General features: G+C 38.2%; 1 protein-coding gene across 1 annotated transcript; it reads right to left on the bottom strand.

Annotated features, from left to right (window-relative positions):
• Positions 1-371: 371 nt before the first annotated feature.
• LOC133520880 (uncharacterized) lies at positions 372-2,110 on the bottom strand. The gene has a single exon (XM_061855575.1). The coding sequence runs from the start codon at positions 1,404-1,406 to the stop codon at positions 372-374; it is 1,035 nt and encodes a 344-aa protein (XP_061711559.1). The 5' UTR covers positions 1,407-2,110.
• Positions 2,111-20,087: the final 17,977 nt, after the last annotated feature.

Genomic DNA, 20,087 nt, shown 5'->3' with positions numbered 1-20,087 from the left:
CGCAGTTCTATAGTCTTCCATTTTAAAATGGCGAGTTTCGATAAACTTATTGAGGCATTTTAAATTTAGAATGAACCTTTTCTCGCCATTTGGTTTAGGTACAAGAAAAATACTAGAAATGAATTCGTCGGGATCATGCTCACACATTGAAATGGCATTAATTTCTAAAAGCTTATTGATAGCTTTTTCATACTCAGATCGTTCCGATCTTGTCTTGGAATAAACAGCAGGACAATCTCTTCTGGTTGGCACAGAAGTAAAAGGAATTTTATACCCTTGGGTCCATTGAAGGATCGTAGGATCCGAAGTGATTTGTGCCCATTTATGGGTATAGTTTCGTAATCGTCCTGCATATCGTACCTCGTGTTCAGCTATCTCCTGTAGCTCCGGTAGCTGCGGCGGCGCGGCGAGCTCGGGCGGCGCGTGGCGCGAGCGCCGCTCGGGCGGCTGGAGCGCGGCGACGGTCGGTAGTGCCCTGCATCTGGCTTGCTCTGCCTCCTTTGATGCAGGGGTTTGAAGTTTAAATTGTTTTTGTGCGACTTTTTGTTAAGTACAAAATTATTTTTATTAAAACGATTATTTAACGGTTTTGGCGTATGTTTTAATGTTTCACCAGACTTTTGAACAGATTGGGCGACTTTTAATTTGTCAGTTATATTATCTCCGAAGAGGAAACCGTCTCTAACTGTATTAGTAAGCGTTTCTTTAAGATCGGTGTTAATTGACGAAGCCACAAAGTAGCGACGTGTCTTTGTTTCTAAATAGTGGCTATCGCACAAGATACGACAAGCATCACTGACTGGTTTCAAAATATTTTGAGCAGATGCATCTGGTTTAAGCAATAAATCCATGGCCTGCGCGAGTGCTGACAAAGCAATTCCTAATTGTTTCTGTTTTTCCATTATGGCATGATCTCTTTTTATTAAATTATCTGTTAATGCCGCTTTAGCCTCGGCGTTAAGTGTAGGTGCAACTAAGAGGTCACAATTGCTGGGCACGAGGTACTCTTGAAAAAGCTTTTCTTTAACCTCCTTTTGTAAACCTTTTAGTAAGATTTCATGCCACCTACTGGCCACATCCTTATGTATGCTGTCACCTAACGCCAGTTCTGGTTTTGGAGCATCGCCTAGCATTAGCAAGATGTCGTCACCGAGTTCTTGATCCTTAGGGGACGACGAAAGTACCTGTGGTTGAGTTTCTGGTAGATCTGGAGCAGACGACGGGCCTGGGCGCGGAGAGGCTGGTCGCGGCGGCTCTTGTTGCGTCGGGGGCTGGGACAATGGTTGTTGTGGCGGGTCTCGTACTGGTGTTGGCGTCGGCGCTGCGGCGCGAGGCGGCGGCGGCGAGGCCACGTGACCACGCGGCGACAAGCTTCGTTCTTGACGTGCTTCAGAATCGACTATCATGTCGTCTGAAAAGAACCATCTGTTCTGTATTTTGTTATACAACTCCCAGCCAAGGAAGGAATAGCGTGACAGTAAGAGCCCGTAATTAGCAAATACGCATCACAATCCTTAAAACTGGTCATTTGACCTCAAACAGTTACAAAACGTAACATAAATGTGACAGTAAGAGCCCGTAATTAGCAAATACGCATCACAGTCTTTAGGACGGGTCTAAAATTTGACCTCAAGCTCATCAAGCTGTTACAAAAGTAATGTATGTGTGACAGTCAGTGCCCATAATTAGCAAAAACGCATCACATTTTCAATTGACTCTCAGCAGTGTATGAAAACAAGCTAGAAAAATAAAAATTACTTACCGTCTGTTTCACTAGAATCTGAAGAATAAATAATTCTTGATCGGCCACGTGTCCGTCGTAGCAATTTTGATTCTAGTTTCTTAATTTTTCTCCTAATCTCCTCCTCTTCGTTCTTCCGTTTCCCCATGTTTAAAGTGGAAGGTACACGTGCGAAGGCTTGAGCACGGGAATGAATAATGAAGTAAAAATGGCGGTTCCTACCGTCGCCAGGTGGGGGTAGTGGAAGGGGTAACTTTTTCTTTTTTAAATGTTGCCAGTACAAGACTCTAAAAACCGTGCAAGGCTGATGCTTGGGGGTGCTACTACACTATGTTAACTTTAAATCGCAAAGAATGAAGCTGTGAAACATAATTACATGATTCTCGAAGTAAACTATCAATTTTTGTACATATTTTAGGACTTAAAACTGCTTTGAGGATTTGAAAAAATCTACTTTTATATTGACTAAACGATTTTTCAACTTCCACTGATATAATGGGAGTATAATCGGATGCCATACGAATAAATAAGCGGGAATATAGAAAATGATTAAGGTTGAAGGGTTACTTATCGATAACAGGATTGTCGATGTTTTTATTTAGTCAAGCACTAACAACATGACGTTCGTGCTAGGAAAATCCCTAGGTATACTTATTTTATACTGTCTGGTATTTCAGTCGTAATATTTCTGCAAACATGTGCGGGACTTGCCGCTGTATCTATTTTATAGTGGTCAACTGGTTTCAATTCAAATTGACCCCAACCATATTAATTGGGCTCACATTACCCTTATCATTCGAAACTCGGACAATAACTCCGTATGGCTTAAAGTTAAGAGCCCTTAATCCTTGGAGCGTTCTCCGATTTCACGAAATAACGCTCGATAGATGGCGTTGGCGCTCGGTACGCGAGCGCCGGCAACGCAACGCGCGTTTCAATGCAGACTAGAATAATCTTGATAGTTTTCAATATAATTTCAAGCAACATTAATTTTAGTGTCATATGATATCATATGGGCACTCTTTATTTTATTGTATATGCACAGTAGTTTTTTTTTTATGTACACTACTACTAAGTGTACAGACTACAGAGTGTACTATAACCCTTGCTCTTTATTCTGTCTCTTTCACACCAATGGAAAATGAAGAAGTTACTAAATGACTGCAGGTATAAATAAAGTATATTAGTGCGATAGAGAGACAGATAGTGTTTCGTTGTCGTATCGTAAACGATTGGCATGTTGGCTACGCACCCATGATACCTAGCCAAGAAGCCAATCTATTGCGCATATTAGTGCGATAGAGAGACAGATAGTGTTTCCTTGTCGTATCGTAAACGTTTGGCATGTTGGCTACGCACCCATGCTGCCCAGCCAAGATGCCAATCGTTTGTGCATATTAGTACGAGAGAGAGACAGATAGTGTTTCGTTGTCGTATCCATGCTGCGTAGTCAAGATGCCAATCGTTTGCGCACATTAGTGCTATAGAGTTTCAGTGTTATTTGAAATCACGTTAGGGTTTGTATTATTATTTTTGACCCGAATGAAGTCCATCCAGGTTCTTATGATGGAGTCAGGAGTTGGTCACCAGAACTCCTAATCTACTCATTATAATTCCATCGTGCTTGGGCTCAAAAGATTTGCCCTGACGAACACCATCGATCTAGATGAGGTCCAGGGTCTCATGACGGAGTCAGGAGTTGGTCACCAGAACTCCCCAGAACTCCTAATCTACTCATCATAACTCCATCGAGTTTGGGCTCAATAGATTTACCCTGATGAGCACCATCAATCTAGATGAAGTCCAGGGTCTCATGATGGAGTCAGGAGTAGGTCACTAGAACTCCTAATCTACTCATTATAATTCCATCGTATTCGAGCTCAATAGATTTGCCCTGACGAGTACCATCGATCTAAATGAAGTCCAGGGTCTCATGATGGAGTCAGGAGTTGGTCACCATAATTCCTAATCTACTCATCATAACTCCATCGTGTTTGGGCTCAAAAGATTTGCCCTGACGAGTACCATCGATCTAGATGAAGTCCAGGGTCTCATGATGGAGTCAGGAGTTGGTCACCATAATTCCTAATCTACTCATCATAACTCCATCGTGTTTGGGCTCAATAGATTTGCCCTCACGAGCACCATCAATCTAGATGATGTTCAGGGTCTCATGATGGAGTCAGGAGTTGGTCACTAGAACTCCTAATCTACTCATTATAATTCCATCGTGTTTGGGCTCAAAAGATTTGCCCTGACCATCAAATTACCATTATGATGAATAGATTAGGAGTTCTGGTGACCAACTACTGAGTCCATCATGAGACCCTCGACTTAATCTAGATCGATGGTACTCGTCAGGGCAAATCTTTTGAGCCCAAACACGATGGAGTTATGATGAATAGACTAGGAGTTCTGGTGATCAACTCCTGAGTCCATCATGAGACCCTGGACCTGATCTAGATTGATGGTGCTCGTCAGGGCAACTCTATTGAGCCCATACACGATGGAGTTATGATGAGTAGATTAGGAGTTCTGGTGACCAACTCCTGACTCCATCATGAGACCCTGGACTTTATCTAGATTGATGATGCTCGTCAGGGCAAATCTATTGAGCCCAAACACGATGAGGTTATGATGAGTAGTTTAGGAGTTCTGGTGACCAACTCCTGACTCCATCATGAGACCCTGGACCTCATCTAGATCGATGGTGTTCATCAGGGCAAATCTATTGAGCCCAAACACGATGGAGTTATGATGAGTAGATTAGGAGTTCTGGTGGCCAACTCCTGACTCCATCATGAGACCCTGGACCTCATCTAGATCGATGGTGCTCATCAGGGCAAATCTTTTGAGCCCAAACACGTTGGAATTATAATGAGTAGATTAGGAGTTCTAGTGACCAACTCCTGACTCCATCATGAGACCCTGGACTTTATCTAGATTGATGATGCTCGTCAGGGCAAATCTATTGAGCCCGAACACGATGAGGTTATGATGAGTAGATTAGGAGTTCTGGTGACCAACTCCTGACTCCATCATGAGACCCTGGGCCTCATCTAGATCGATGGTGTTCATCAAGGCAAATCTATTGAGCCCAAACACGATGGAGTTATGATGAGTAGATTAGGAGTTCTGGTAACCAGCTCCTGACTCCATCATGAGACCCTGGACCTCATCTAGATTGATGGTGCTCGTCAGGGCAACTCGATTGAACCCAAACACGATGGAGTTATGATGAGTAGATTAGGAGTTCTGGTGACCAGCTCCTGACTCCATCATGAGACCCTGGACCTCATCTAGATTGAAGGTGCTCGTCAGGGCAACTCTATTGAGCCCAAACACGATGTAGTTATGATGAGTAGAGTAGGAGTTCTGGTGACCAACTCCTGACTCCATCATGAGACCCTGGACCTCATCTAGATCGATGGTGCTCATCAGGGCAAATCTTTTGAGCCCAAACACGTTGGAATTATAATGAGTAGATTAGGAGTTCTAGTGACCAACTCCTGACTCCATCATGAGACCCTGGACTTTATCTAGATTGATGATGCTCGTCAGGGCAAATCTATTGAGCCCGAACACGATGAGGTTATGATGAGTAGTTTAGGAGTTCTGGTGACCAACTCCTGACTCCATCATGAGACCCTGGGCCTCATCTAGATCGATGGTGTTCATCAGGGCAAATCTATTGAGCCCAAACACGATGGAGTTATGATGAGTAGATTAGGAGTTCTGGTGACCAGCTCCTGACTCCATCATGAGACCCTGGACCTCATCTAGATTGATGGTGCTCGTCAGGGCAACTCTATTGAACCCAAACACGATGGAGTTATGATGAGTAGATTAGGAGTTCTGGTGACCAGCTCCTGACTCCATCATGAGACCCTGGACCTCATCTAGATTGAAGGTGCTCATCAGGGCAACTCTGTTGAGCCCAAACACGATGGAATTATAATGAGTAGATTAGGAGTTCTAGTGACCAACTCCTGACTCCATCATGAGACCCTGGACCTCATCTAGATCGATGGTGTTCGTCAGGGCAAATCTTTTGAGCCCAAACACGATGGGATTATAATTAGTAGATTAGGAGTTCTGGTGACCAACTCCTGACTCCATCATGAGAACTTGGACTTCATCCGGGTCAAAAATAATAATGCAAACCCTAACGTAATTTCAAGTGAAAATGCGTTTTTCAGAAAATCGCAGCCAAATAACACTAGACCTTACTCATAGTGTTGTGTTCCTGCCGGTGAGTAAGGTTGCCAGAGCTCAACGAGGGGCGGGAGGGGGTTAGGGTCGGCAACGCGCATGTAACTCCTCTGGAGTTGCAGGCGTACATATGCGGGCCGTATGCTTGTTTGCCACCGACTTAGTATTAAAAAAAAAGTAACACTGAAAATCCATCAATAAGAGAGTCTGTTAGGCATACTGTAAAAAATGAACTTTTATTAAGATTTTCTAATCGCAGCATATAGCACTTCTCGGAACTCCGTAGCTGATTACGATCGCAACGAATGCCTGACAATCGAGCACAGATCCGTCCTCTAAGCGCGCTCCGCGCGGACTGAGAGCGGGGCGTCGCTGCTTCGTGATTTATACGTGTTTTAAAAAAATATAAATTTACGGCAATGTAGGTCCCATAGTTACGATTTTTTTTTTATAGGTTAACATAAAGTTACAGTTTGCTATAATATTATTATTAAAGCAAAATATGCGTACAATTTGCGGAAATAAAATATAATAAAACCCTGTTTTCGCCAAAAAAATGAAGAAAACTCGGAAGGTATTTTATCAGTTTTTTCAAATGAATCTTCGATTGTTAATCATTCCAGCCCCTCGTACGAGATATGTTGAATCAAATTGTAGTCATTCATGTACCAAATGATTCTTGTTTATAGCAAAATTGAGAACCGAAACGCCACATCTCACTGCAAAATTTGGAAAAGACTCCCAAAAAACCTCATTAAAAAAGAGGTTTAAAAGAGAAAATGAAAATTTGAACTGTTGGAGCCCCTAGTTTAGGAAACGATTATTTAAGTACGTTATCAGTTTTTGAATAAATACTAATAGTTACGTCGTAATCTTGAATGAAAAAGGAAGCATTTTACAAAATACGCTCGTCTGTAGGAATAAGGACTCTTAAGATGGCATCGTTAACGGTCAATTTGCGATACACGCGATTTATAACACAATTACTCGTAAGATGGGGATAGTACCACCCTTGTAGTAGAGACAATGGCAGTAGGGACGCTTTACATGTGAGTTATACTTTTATTTACCATTGTTGTATTGTTGATTGATTGTTTATGTGATGGGACTTATGGATATAGATGTGATTCTTCGATTGGTCCTTATGATATAACGCGATACGTAAGTAATATTTTTGTTTTTAATTTTAAATGTACTTTTGTACCCATGGAAAACAATATTTCTCCAAGCAGGTATCGAAACAATATTAGCAACATATTAGTATAAAAATACAGATTATAAACGTTTTCCCTAATTAACGGACCGGGTTTTTTTTGAAATATAATACTTTTAATCGTCAACAGCTTTACCCCAAATTAGTATGCCATAAAACACAATACTTTGAAAATAGCCGAAGTACTTACCTCATTCAAGTGGGCTTTCTCGAAGTTAGTAGATTAATTGGGATTTTCTAATTAGAAATATATAATTCCTTTAAATTTATTACTCACAGTATTTCATGCAGGTACCAAATGTCAATAGGTACCTACAAAAATATACACGTACCTACGATAATAAACGTATCACGAGCATACTGTATTCTAGTGTACCTTGTAGCTTACATCGTGGTCACACTATCAGGGCGATAAAGGCATGTCCCACGGGATGAGTAAGAACTGGCCACCCGAGACGATTCATTACGCATTTATTGCGGATTGCCTCAAATGCTACCGGTCAGACTGTGACCAGTCAGAGTGACCGCATTTGAAACTAATTAAAAGGAAAACAGAGATTTAGTGCTGCATTAGATGCTGTAAATCAGAATTTGGACGTGAATTGTTAGTTTTTAAAGTGATGTGGGGTGTAAATCGTAAACAGAGCTGTATGATATATACTTTATTATTATGTTGTCTCAAATGCTACCGGTCAGTGTCCGCATTTGAAACTAATTAGAAAGCTGAGAGTTAGTGTTGAATTAGATGTTATAAATCACAATTTGGACATGAATTGTTTTTAGAATGATTCTATAGTGTAGGGAAGATAACTAAATTATTCAAATAGTCTGTGACCAAACAACCGCGGACAACATTAGGATGTTTATCCTACGATTCTGACGTATATTATAACACCAGTTGTGATAATGAAAATTTCTTATTTTATTATATGATAAAATTATAGCCGATATTAAGGAAATGTAAATTAAAATATGTTTTATTAGAAATAATTCTCATAGTGTCGTGTTCCTATGGGTGAGTTAGGTTGCCAGAGCTCAGGGTGTTAGGGTGAGCAATTCATCAAGGACACCGTGAACATGTAGTAATTAGTACATTACGATACAAGTACGAAACGTACAAATAGGGAATTAGCTTTTGACACGTGTATTGTACAACGTTTCACAGTACATGGACCTAGCACTGCAGCAACCCGCGCATTAACAGCGTTTTTAAACGCTCCGTAAAAAATAAATAGTTTAACTGGTTTAAAATGTGATTTGTGACTCGAAACTTATACTAAACGATACCTAATAACTTAATGGATAAATAAAATTAAGTGTAACTAAAAATATAAGCTGCAATAAAGTACAAAACACAGAAAACTCTAACCGACTCAGTAAAACGCGTAAGTGTATTCAAAATCCGCCGCACTTACGCCCTTTAGTACACAGAAGATAGCCGCTTAGTGACTGTGAGGGATTTCCAGGAATTACCGCGAACTTTGGTGAAGTTCTTCGCTAGTGTAACATTCCTTTGGCAATTTTGCACCATGAGTACCTGTGGCGAATGCGGAAAACCGGTAAAGCCTGCTGAAAAGCTTGTATGTTGCCATTGCAGCTCACTATACCATTTCATTTGCGTGAACCTAACTGCATCTTACTTTAAGAAGAACTCAAAAACGAACTGGACGTGTGTAAAGTGTACCCCCGCCGCCGCCGACCAGACACCTTCTGATAACAGAGCTGAAGAGGAGCAACGTAACCAACCGGAGGACATGGGTTCGCTGATATCAGAAATCCGCCTGCTGCGTGACGACATGGCTAAACTTCAAGCAGATTTTACAAGTCGCTTTGATTTTTTATGCGGAAAACTTCATAACTATGACGCGCGCATCAGTCACCTAGAAGAAAAAGAGAAGGAGAACACCTTACTTAAAGCCCAAGTTGCAGACCTCCAAAACCAACTGAATCAGCAAGTTCAACACACACTGAATTCTGAACTGGAAATTATAGGCCTCCCTGAGACCCCAAGTGAGAACCCGTACCACATGGTACTAACTACAGCCTCAAAGCTGGGAATAGCCCTCGAAGAGGAGGATGTGAACTATGCGTCGCGGGCGGGACCGCCGCGACGCAGCGGCGATAAGAGCACCACGACCGTTAGTAGTCTCCTTTGTGAGAAGGGCGAAGCGAGAAGAGTTTCTGAAAAACGCGAGAACTCGCCGCTCGTCACTTAGTAGCAAGGACGTTGTTCCGGCAGCGCCTGAGAAGAAAATGTTTGTAAATGAGCGGCTGACTAGCGTCAGTAGGCATTTATTTCGAGACACACGAGCTTGGGTCAAAGAGCACGGATACAAATACTGCTGGTCACGCGGTGGGAAAATATACGTTAGGAAGCACGAAGGTAGCAACGGAAGTCCAGCCATACAGATCAGATCGCATGGAGATCTTCATAAACTGTCAGAGAAACTTGACGAATAGTTTAAGTAAGATACTTTATATTTGTTGGTTTATCTTAACTGGTTATCTCTCGTTAATTATATCGGTATTACATCTAATATCAAGTAACTCACTCACTTATATACATAAACATATCATAAACACTAATAACTTAAAACACTCATCGGGATCTAAAACACACATCACACAGAAAAAATACTCATTACTCTTAAGGGACACTCATGATATATCGTGGCATTATCTACTCAGAGTACTACTCTTCTTAACTTTTATTACTTCTCTATGGCTGCGCTAGATTTTATGACTGAAATAGACAACTCTTTCAATATTGAATGCCATACAATTACTACCCCCGAAGAATGTAGTCCCTTAATTACGAAATATACATTTAAACTTCTTCAGGAGTATGCAACGGAACTTTGACAACTTCTTGCTCATATTTTTTAGATTAAATATTACTTTTGACGTAATCATTTTTAGTGAGTGCTGGATTAATGATAATTCTACTATTAAACAAATCGAAGGATATACATCATTCTGCACCAAAAAATACATAAATAAATCCGGCGGAGTAATTGCTTATGTTAGTAACAAATGGTCACCAACCGTTACTGAACCAGATACAATTGACGCAAATTGCTTAAAGATAGAAGTTCCAAATATTTTTACTGTTCTAGGTTTATACCGGTCACCGTCATTTATTAATACCGATAATTTTATCTCATCCTTAGATCAACTCCTTAAATCTGTTAGTCGGAATCCTTGCCTCATACTTAGGGAATGCTAACCGGTTAACCGGTTAACCGGTTACCCGGTAATTTGACCAATATTACAGTCGGTAAAATACCGGTAATTTCCAGCCGTAACCGGGAATTTACCGAACGTTGTATAGGCAAATAAAAATGTAAAAACCTGTTTAATTAGCCCATCTATGTCTTCGTACTTACAAAAAAAAACAATTACTACGGTTTACGATTACGAAGAGACACTTAAAATACATACTTTTCTGCATCTTATGATCTCGTCGGAGTAGGAACTAGGAAGCAATGTTTTGTGACAAATGAGTGGTCGCTAATCCCTCGCCCTTTCCCTTCTCGCCACCCCTACCCGACCGGCCTTACTATGTTCAGTGTCCTTTGTTTTAGTCTGTAGTGTCCGACAAGTGTGGAATGCGAAAGAACATTTTCTACCGCTGGTTACTTGTGTTCAAGATATCGTTCACGAATGTCTAAGCAACGTTCTAATTAATCGCCTAAATATTTAACAAACGCAATTATTTTATATATAATTAACAGAATGATCTGATGATGACATGTTCCTGATTCCAACTCCTATCTTAAGAGCCCGGTAACGATTTTAGAGCAAAAAATTTAAATTGATAGATTTAGTCGTTGGAATTGTACACCTTTTGTTACGTAATATCTAAATAACAAGTATTGGTTTCTATTAGCACGTTTTTTCATCTTGCCTTTTAATAATGAGGTCGCAAGCGTGCGTCCCCGGTAATAGGTGACGAGAAGGGATAGTTTTTAAAAATTCATATAAATTATGGTAGTAAATTATACAAAATGATGTATAAGAACAGTTTCAGCAAATGTTGTAGATTGTTTAAGTATCAAAATTACGTTGAAATTAAGTCAATTTTCAGAGTAATTAAGATAAGATAAGATACATTTATTGATAAAATTATACAGATTTTACAAGTCAATTCAATGAGGTTGCTTTACCATACTGTACAATGTCAACCATATTATTACGAGTACATTACAATGCTCAATTTATATTGATTGCAATTTTAATTACAATTATTATGTTTATTTATTGAAATTGTCACTTGTTTTGAAGTAATTTCTGAAGAAAATTGATTTCGTCTAACTTTCATTTACACTACTTCAAATTTATAGTAACAAAAATGTAGTTTATTAAAGTTGAAGTACAGGATATGTGTAATACAAAATTACCATTTTTAGCAGTCCAAACTTAACGAAATTTACAAATAAGATCGACAAAATCACTGCTTTTCGCGCGTTTACCTAAACGTCCATCAGAAAAAAAATAATCATTACTAATTAAGTGAGTCTGTTTTAAAAAAAAAATTATTATGATGAAAGATAACAAGACGTGCTGAAAGAAACCAGTACTTGTTATTTTTAATAGTTAACAAAAGGTGTACAATTTCATGCGCTTAATCTATCAATTTGACATTTTTGCGACTAAAATCGATAACGGCCTCTTAAAGTGCAATTTTAAAGTAACTAGTGTTAAAATGATATGAAACTAATCTTGCTGTTAAAATTTTTACGATTTTAGTTACTTTAATAACAATATTATATTGATAGATGTGTAAATGCAAACTTGTATGACATTTAAATGACGACTGTCACTCTTTAGTTATAATTTTTGTTACCCTTTGATTACTGCGATTTTTAAAGAATTAAAAAAGTTTGATGTTGCTATTTAATGTACAAGTTCATTTCGCTTTGAAATGATACATGTTTGATTTTTTATTTAATATGATTAGGAAATATATCTTGTTTAATGTTTATAGTTTATTTTCATTATTTTGTTTTGTCGATGTTTCTATAACGTGCTGTTGATTACTTTTAAAGGTTACTGACGAAAATAAGGACACAATCAATAATAATGCAAAATCAATGTTTTTTATTTCATAAACGAATAACCGGTAATTTACCGGTTAACCGGTTAGTGGGACCTCGAGTCGGTAAATTACCGGTAATAAAAAACGCCCGGTTATTGCATTCCCTACTCATACTATCCGGAGATGTAAATATTAACATTGTAGACGCAACATCAGATGAAGAACACGTATCTAATTACCTTGAACTACTTGCTTCTTATGGGTTACTACCATACATCAACAAACCCACACGTGGTAAATCCTGTATAGATCACATATTCATTCAAAGTACCTTTGAAGCTAAATCAATCGTTTGTTCCACTGACCTCACTGACCATAATTTGACCATGATAGGCATTAAAACAGAACATCCTAAACAAGCACCTCTGAAAAGATCAACGCTGAAAGTTGACTATGCAGGGCTGTATAAAGAGCTAGAATCTGTAAACTGGTCCCCCCTTGGATACACTAACTCTGTCGACGACGCAGTATCCAGCTTTAGCACTACAATATCAGAAGCAATCTCAAAACACTCTAAACTCATTCAAATAAGCCGCGCCAAGTTCTGCATACAACCATGGATGACGCCTGGGCTCATTAGGTGCTCAAAACAGAGAGACAAACTCCATCTCATCTCAAAACAATTCCCGAATGATGACACTAAGAAACTTATTTACACAAGGTATCGCAACTTTTTCAATAATCTTCTTAGAAAGTTAAAAGCAGAATACGAGAAAAACCAACTAACCGCTCACAAAAAGTCTCCCAAAAAGTTATGGCAAACCATTAATAAAATTACGCATCGTAATCCATCAGCACCCGCGGTGCAAGATTTGACCAAAATAAAAGACAATGAAACGGATTCATTAAACGTTTGTAATGAATATTTTTTCTCAGTCGGCCAAATCCTTTCAAACAAAATACTCGTTCAGGAAAATGAAACACAAGAGTCCCTAGCCAACAAGCTTAAAGTAAACTGGTCCCCATCGAACTCTATGTTCATGCCTCCCACAGATAAGCAAGAAGTCATCTGCCTCATTCAAAAATTAGACCCTAACAGTTCCCCAGGCCTAGATAACATAAATAATAAGATTTTGAAAGCTATCGCAACAGTGATTGCGGACCCACTTGTAACAATATTTAACCTAAGTATTGAGAGCGGAGTATTCCCTTCGGCTTGGAAAATAGCAGCAGTCGTACCGATACATAAAGGAAACGCGAAAAATACACCTAGTAACTATAGGCCGATATCTCTATTAGGATCTATTTCAAAGATTTTAGAGCGTATCGTTAATAAAAGATTAGTGGCTTATCTCGAAACAAATTTACTCTTAACGAATAGACAATTTGGCTTTCGCAAAGGTCTATCGACAGAAGATGCGGTATCGACTCTTACAAAAACAATTTCAAAGCATTTGGATGAGGGACGGGCCTGTGTCGGAGTCTTTCTTGATTTAGCAAAGGCTTTCGACACAGTTTCCATTCCCATCCTGCTGAAGAAATTGGAAGCATACGGTATTCGAGGTAAAATACTGCATTGGTTCAATAGCTACCTGACAAATAGAACTCAATGCATCAAAATTGGCAAATACCTTAGTGACATTAAACCAATATCGTTCGGTGTACCACAAGGCAGCATTTTAGGACCTTCTCTATTTCTCTTATATATAAACGATATCTCGCTTGTATCAATAAAAAATGCTGACATCTTGTGTTACGCCGACGATACTGCAATAGTTTTCCACGGTCCTTCTTGGGAGGTTGTCCAAGATACCGCCGAACACGGAATCTCGCTAGTATCAAAGTGGCTGAAACAGAATCTTCTTACCTTGAACACATCAAAAACTAAGTTTCTTTGTTTCCATAAAACATCTGCTTCATCTCCAAGATCTCTAAGTAATCTTAAAATCCATATCCCTAATTGTTTTACCCCTTTCGCTCCAGCCCAACTATGCAATTGTGACACCATGACGAGAGCCAGTTCAATCAAGTACCTAGGAATTCAAATTGATGATAAACTCACCTTCAGGGAGCATATGATTGCTGTCTCAGGAAGAATAAGAAAATTAATTTACACAATGAAAATGCTCCGAGAGTCCGCTAACCTTTCCTTACTTAAAACAGTTTATTTGGCCCTTGGTCAGTCAATAATAAACTATTGTATTCTTGCCTGGGGAGGCACAACAACTACCAACCTTATAAAACTTGAACGAGCGCAAAGAGCTGTTCTAAAAGTAGCCTTGCGAAAGCCAATGAGATATCCCACATCTACTCTATACCATGACGCTCAAGTGCTCAGTGTTCGAAAGCTATATATAATAAGGGTTGCATTACATGTACATAAAAAAGAATATAAGACATCCCCGAATATAAGACATTACTTACAAACAGAATATTCAAAGTACCTGTCACTTCCGTCAACACTTCATTTTCACACCGCTTTGCAATTTTCTTGTATCCCCGTATCTACAACCGATTAATCAGGCTTTATAAATTTCAGGAACACTCAGTAATTGAAGCAAAAAAGCTACTAATAAAGTGCATGATGCACCTATCCTATTCAGAGACAGAGAACCTCATAAGGATACCATACTGATACACACTTGCATACTCATATGAACACAAACATATGCACTCCTATGCATCCCAGTCCCATACACACACTCGCACACAAACACACACACACACACACACACACAAGTACAACTCTTATTCTATCCTAATATTTTACTTTATTAAGTTAATAGAAGGCAACAATTTTATTTTACTTTATCTTTATCTCTATTTCTCTTTCTCTATCTTCTTTCACTATATTAAATATATATCGTCTAGTTTTACAATTTAGTCTGTGATGTATGTAAGTACGAAAGTAACGAATGTACCTACCCATTGTTCAATTCTCTAATACTATTTTGTCTAATAATTTCATTTAAACTTGTTATTCGTTATTAGCATTATTGTATTACTAGATATTTAGGGTTATCATTCTCTCCTCCACGGGACAGGCAAAGCCTAGTGTGGAGGTCAGTAAAAACTGTATCCAAGTGAATATTTCTTGAAATAAACAATTTTTACTTTACTTTTACTTTACTTTCAATTTTCGATCTACGCACGTATAGTGCTAGTTACCGCACTAGGGCGGTAAAGTATCATCAAATGTACTGTAAAAATATTTTGTTACTGTTATCAATGTTTGCACATTACTGTAATCCATTGCCACGTTATATACCTTCCCATAAAAATCACTATTTCTGGGTAATTCTCAGTCGATATTGATATCAGTACAGTGGGCAGAATCAACAGATGCCGTCCCGCGAGGCCGATGCTATCGCCGTGATTTACGTCGCAGATCTTGTTACGATATCGGATTCTACGCAATCAGAGGACAGGGGAGCTGTGGAGACAGACTACAAAACTGTGGAGATGCTTCAATGCACTAAAATGGTGCATAAATGAAGGATTTTTCGGACTTATATATATCCTAAAACAAAAGCCTGTTCACACTTTGCACAATAAACTTTAAAGTCATAAAAACTTGGCACTTCTGGAATTTATTTGTCGATGGCTTAGATATATATGTGTTTAAACTACGTACCAATGACGACAGTAGTAAGACTTAGGTATTTTCATCATTTCAGATATTGTAAGCAGCATCCTGGTAATGACACTTGCGACCGTGGCTGTATACCTAGTCCTTTGCGTAAGAGGATCCCTCGTCCACACACGCGGCAGGTTTATGGTCCCCAAGTGGGCGGGGGTTGGAGGCCCGCTGCCTGCTGTAAGCCATTTGGCCTTGCATTTTTTCTTTTTTATACTTCGTTGTTGGCAAACAAGCATACGGCACGCCTAATGGCATGTAGTCTCTGTAGTCTTTTACGCCACATGGATCGGTCTTCGACCATTTTCTGCTATTGGTTGCGTGATAAGATATTAAAGGCGCCCATGTTAGCTTGATGCAATCTTTAAAATGCAGCATTGGCCTCCTGACCGCTCTTTTTTGTATCTGCAACCGAGTGCAACCTCTCCTAACAGGATTGTACGAGGCCAATGGGTCAGTTCCGTTCGATGCACATGTCCAAGCCACCTCAGTCACCTCTTCTTTAGTATGGCTGTGATATTAGGGAGGTGTGCCTCGCTTAGAACAGACTCATTTGTCACGCGATTCTTCCACGTGATGCCAAGTATGTTCTGCATGACGATAGACACCCAAATATTGTCTGAGACTGCCTTAAAGCAAAAAATCTTTATACCCTTCAATTTTCAATTTATTATGGCAACAAAACAGATATAAACAAAATAGAATTTGAAGATACGAGAAAAAACTTATTAAAAAATGTCACTACAACTAGAACAAAATTATGACGAACGTAACTCTCCAGTAATAAAACACCGCATTCCAAATTTAAAAGTTCCGTTCCAATTTTAACGATTGTTTTACATTTTTCTAAAACACTGTTTAATGTGCGCGAGTGACATGCGATCGGCTAATGATTTACTTGCCCAGCATTCTCATGGAATACAGAGCAAACGACTCGAACACAGAACAAACCATTTCACAAGACCTCGAGGTCCACAAGACCTAGGTATATTCGTAGTCGATTACGAGTAATTATGTAATTAGCTAACCTAACAACATCTTATAGTGACCATATCAATATTAAAAATCTTTTATGATTAAAAAAATATATATTATAGGACATTATTAAATACGGGTGTCTACTAAACGTTTGACACGCCTATTTTGCAAGTGGTCGGAACAACATCTGAGAAATTAAATTTTTACTGGCAACTTTAATTGCTTCCTCAAGATGGAGTCGTAAACGTCACAAAGAGCCTTTACAAGTCGGCACTTGCAACTATTTACTTTATCTTATGATAAACAAATCGTAAAGCGTATCCTGCGTTTTCTAGAAAGTTGATGGCGATTTTAGTAATTAGTAGTAAGTATCGTTGAAGAAAAAAAAAAAGATTGCATGGATATAATTATATTTCAAAATTGAGAAATAATCAACAAACTACCAAGAGCTTCATTTCTAATACAATTTCACGATCGAAATCGCGGTTTACTACTAATGACTGGGTAGGTACTAGGTAGTTTAGTTTTACTGATACTGATACTTGGGGTAACTCCAGCTAGCAGATCCTGCAGCAAGGACTAGGGAGGGGAGAAGGGGGAAACGATGTTGATACAAAATAGTATTGTATGCTCGCGTGACTTCAGATTCAACCTAAGCGGCAGCGAGTCGGTGCATGGATTATGTCAGGTACTAGGCAGTTTACTTTTAGAATGGTTTATATATTATTTTTACTGATTAACTCAATTATAATCAGCTTGATGAGCTAGTCCAACCAGTCCGGAGCTCTGCTTACCATAATAACCATAGTCCGTTATTTAGTAATGAAATAAATATCGACACAAATACTATCAATATAGAACAAGCTATTTTAAAATTATCATCTTTGATAAAAACAATATGAACATAGATATTTGTTTCTGAGTCATGGCTGTTTATATGTATATAAGTACATATGTATCTATACACGTATGTACATCGTCGCCTAAGAGCCATAAGTAAAAGCTTGGCTTAGTTTGGGACTAGGCCGATCTGTGTAAGATTGTACCCAAATATTTATTCATTTTATTTATTTCACATTAATTAATATCTATTTACATTTAGTTGGTTTTACTATTTACTTAATTTATTAGCTTCGATCTTTCTTAAATAGCTATCTTACTCAAAGTAGGGGAATAATTTGAGCAGTGAAACAAAGCACCTGATAATTTATTTCCTTATAAATACCATCTATCACTGCTTAAGAAAAGTCTCAAAGTGTGACGGGAACAAAGGAAACGCAAAGCACAATCTAGATGAGGAAAGATGTAGATACGTTATCGATTGAAATAAATTTATAGATATACGATAAGAAAAAAAAAATATACTATTATGTCTATCATCATCGCATCTTAAAAAAAAGGATATATTTATATGAACCCTCATACCAGCTGAAGAATTAAATTAAATTTACGAGAACTGATTTGTTATATGAAAACAATATTTTAAGTCACTTCATATGACTATTTGGTAATTGAATTTCAAATCTATTTTATTTTCTGTGTGTTTAGAGTATAACTTTTTTTATTTTCTTACGATAATATTACTAGATTTTGATTAGAATTATCCCAATCTATACCGCGGTTATCTGTTACGCCATTATTAGTAAATACTGCTAAGCCTTGCTTACTACTGAACATAGGTTGCTTACTGATTTGTAAAATTGAATGTGTGTTATGCTTATATTCATTATGGTTCTGTACCTCAGAACGAATAAACGGAACCCTTATAAGATACTTTGTTGTCCGTCCGTCCGTCCGTCTGTCTGTCTGTCAAGAAGTCATGTCTCCCGTGTTTCGTTGTTGTTTGTTCATTTACTTACTTACTTACTTCACTAGCCCCAAGTGACCCAAAAAGTCTCTTTGCATCTGACACAAGAAAACGCTACTCGACCTTACTCTGTGCCACTTCACGCCAGTTGGGTTATTTATGTTTTTATAATTCAAGTTTTTAGTTAGGTACAAACCTATAACATTAGTCCCGCATCTACCCCTCTGCCGCTCGCGGGCCGTGACGCAAGCTAATTGATTTCACGGTGTACTGACGGTCAGTAGCATCCCCATTAAGTCTACATCGTTATATTTTAATAACTATAGTAGTACTATCTATTGAGAAATTTTTGACGAGGTCTGGTCGAAATCCAGAATCATAATATGTCACAAACCCGAGGTATATATGGTGCGTTCAGAATGCAACTCGAATTACGGACACCATACATGTAAACTTTTGTTATCTGTATTTTTTTTATTATTACGTTAATATCAATTTAATAATTACATTCAGATTTCGAACATTACTGAAAAACAAAGGAATTTTATTTCAAATAATTTATATTTATATATGAGTCCAGGTGTTTAATTGAGTGTGTGATCAAGTGCCACAAGATGTCGTTCCTGAACATATTATTATGATATAAAACAGTGTAATTGTAGGTACATAATTAGGCAAGTGTTTAGGCCTTGAGAAACCTGCAAAGTATTCATAGTTTTAAGTCAAAGCTTAAACAGTATTTACTTAATCCCCAACTTAACCAGGAAGCCTACAGACTTGATACGAGCTACCTGTAGTTTGTACTTTTACTTACGCTTACCACAAATTTTTGTTCCTTCTGCATTGCAATGGTTCATCATTGCTGATATGTCATACTTATTTGAGTATGATAATAAACACATCTTGTAAAATTGATTTTATGAAAGCTCGATATTGGTCTGGTCTGTCATTGCCTTTTAGTTCGTGTAGCTACCGTTGGCGCTAGTTGCATATGCAGCTGTAATGATCAGCCAAGGTATGGTTGGACCGGACCGATACAGTGTTATTAGTACGATGCTTGATTTATATCAATAACCCCTATTTAATTTAGTCGTTATGTTGTATTACTTGTATTTTCATGCTGTGTAACTTTCCTTATTTAAGCATTTGTACACACTATGTTATTTTATATCTTTCTTCTTCTTGTCTGTAAACTTCCGTGATTTTTCTCACTTGATGGTCTCATCGGAAGATCAGCGCTGGAAGCCACCAGCAACATTCTGATATGAGGCCATTTCGTGGCATTTTATACTTTCTATGTTTTTGTTATATTATGTTATTTGTCTCGTTTGTGTTTACGAATAAAAATAATTATATTCTATTCTATTCTTATGCACACTCGTTATGTACGTCGCATAAACGACTATTAATTTCATCGCATAAATAACCTTATTAAAGTGTAGGTACATTAAGTATAATAAA

Source organism: Cydia pomonella, chromosome 8 (genome assembly GCF_033807575.1).
Source record: "Cydia pomonella isolate Wapato2018A chromosome 8, ilCydPomo1, whole genome shotgun sequence".
Lineage (NCBI taxonomy): Eukaryota > Metazoa > Arthropoda > Insecta > Lepidoptera > Tortricidae > Cydia > Cydia pomonella.
This window is presented reverse-complemented; position numbering and strand designations above follow the sequence as displayed.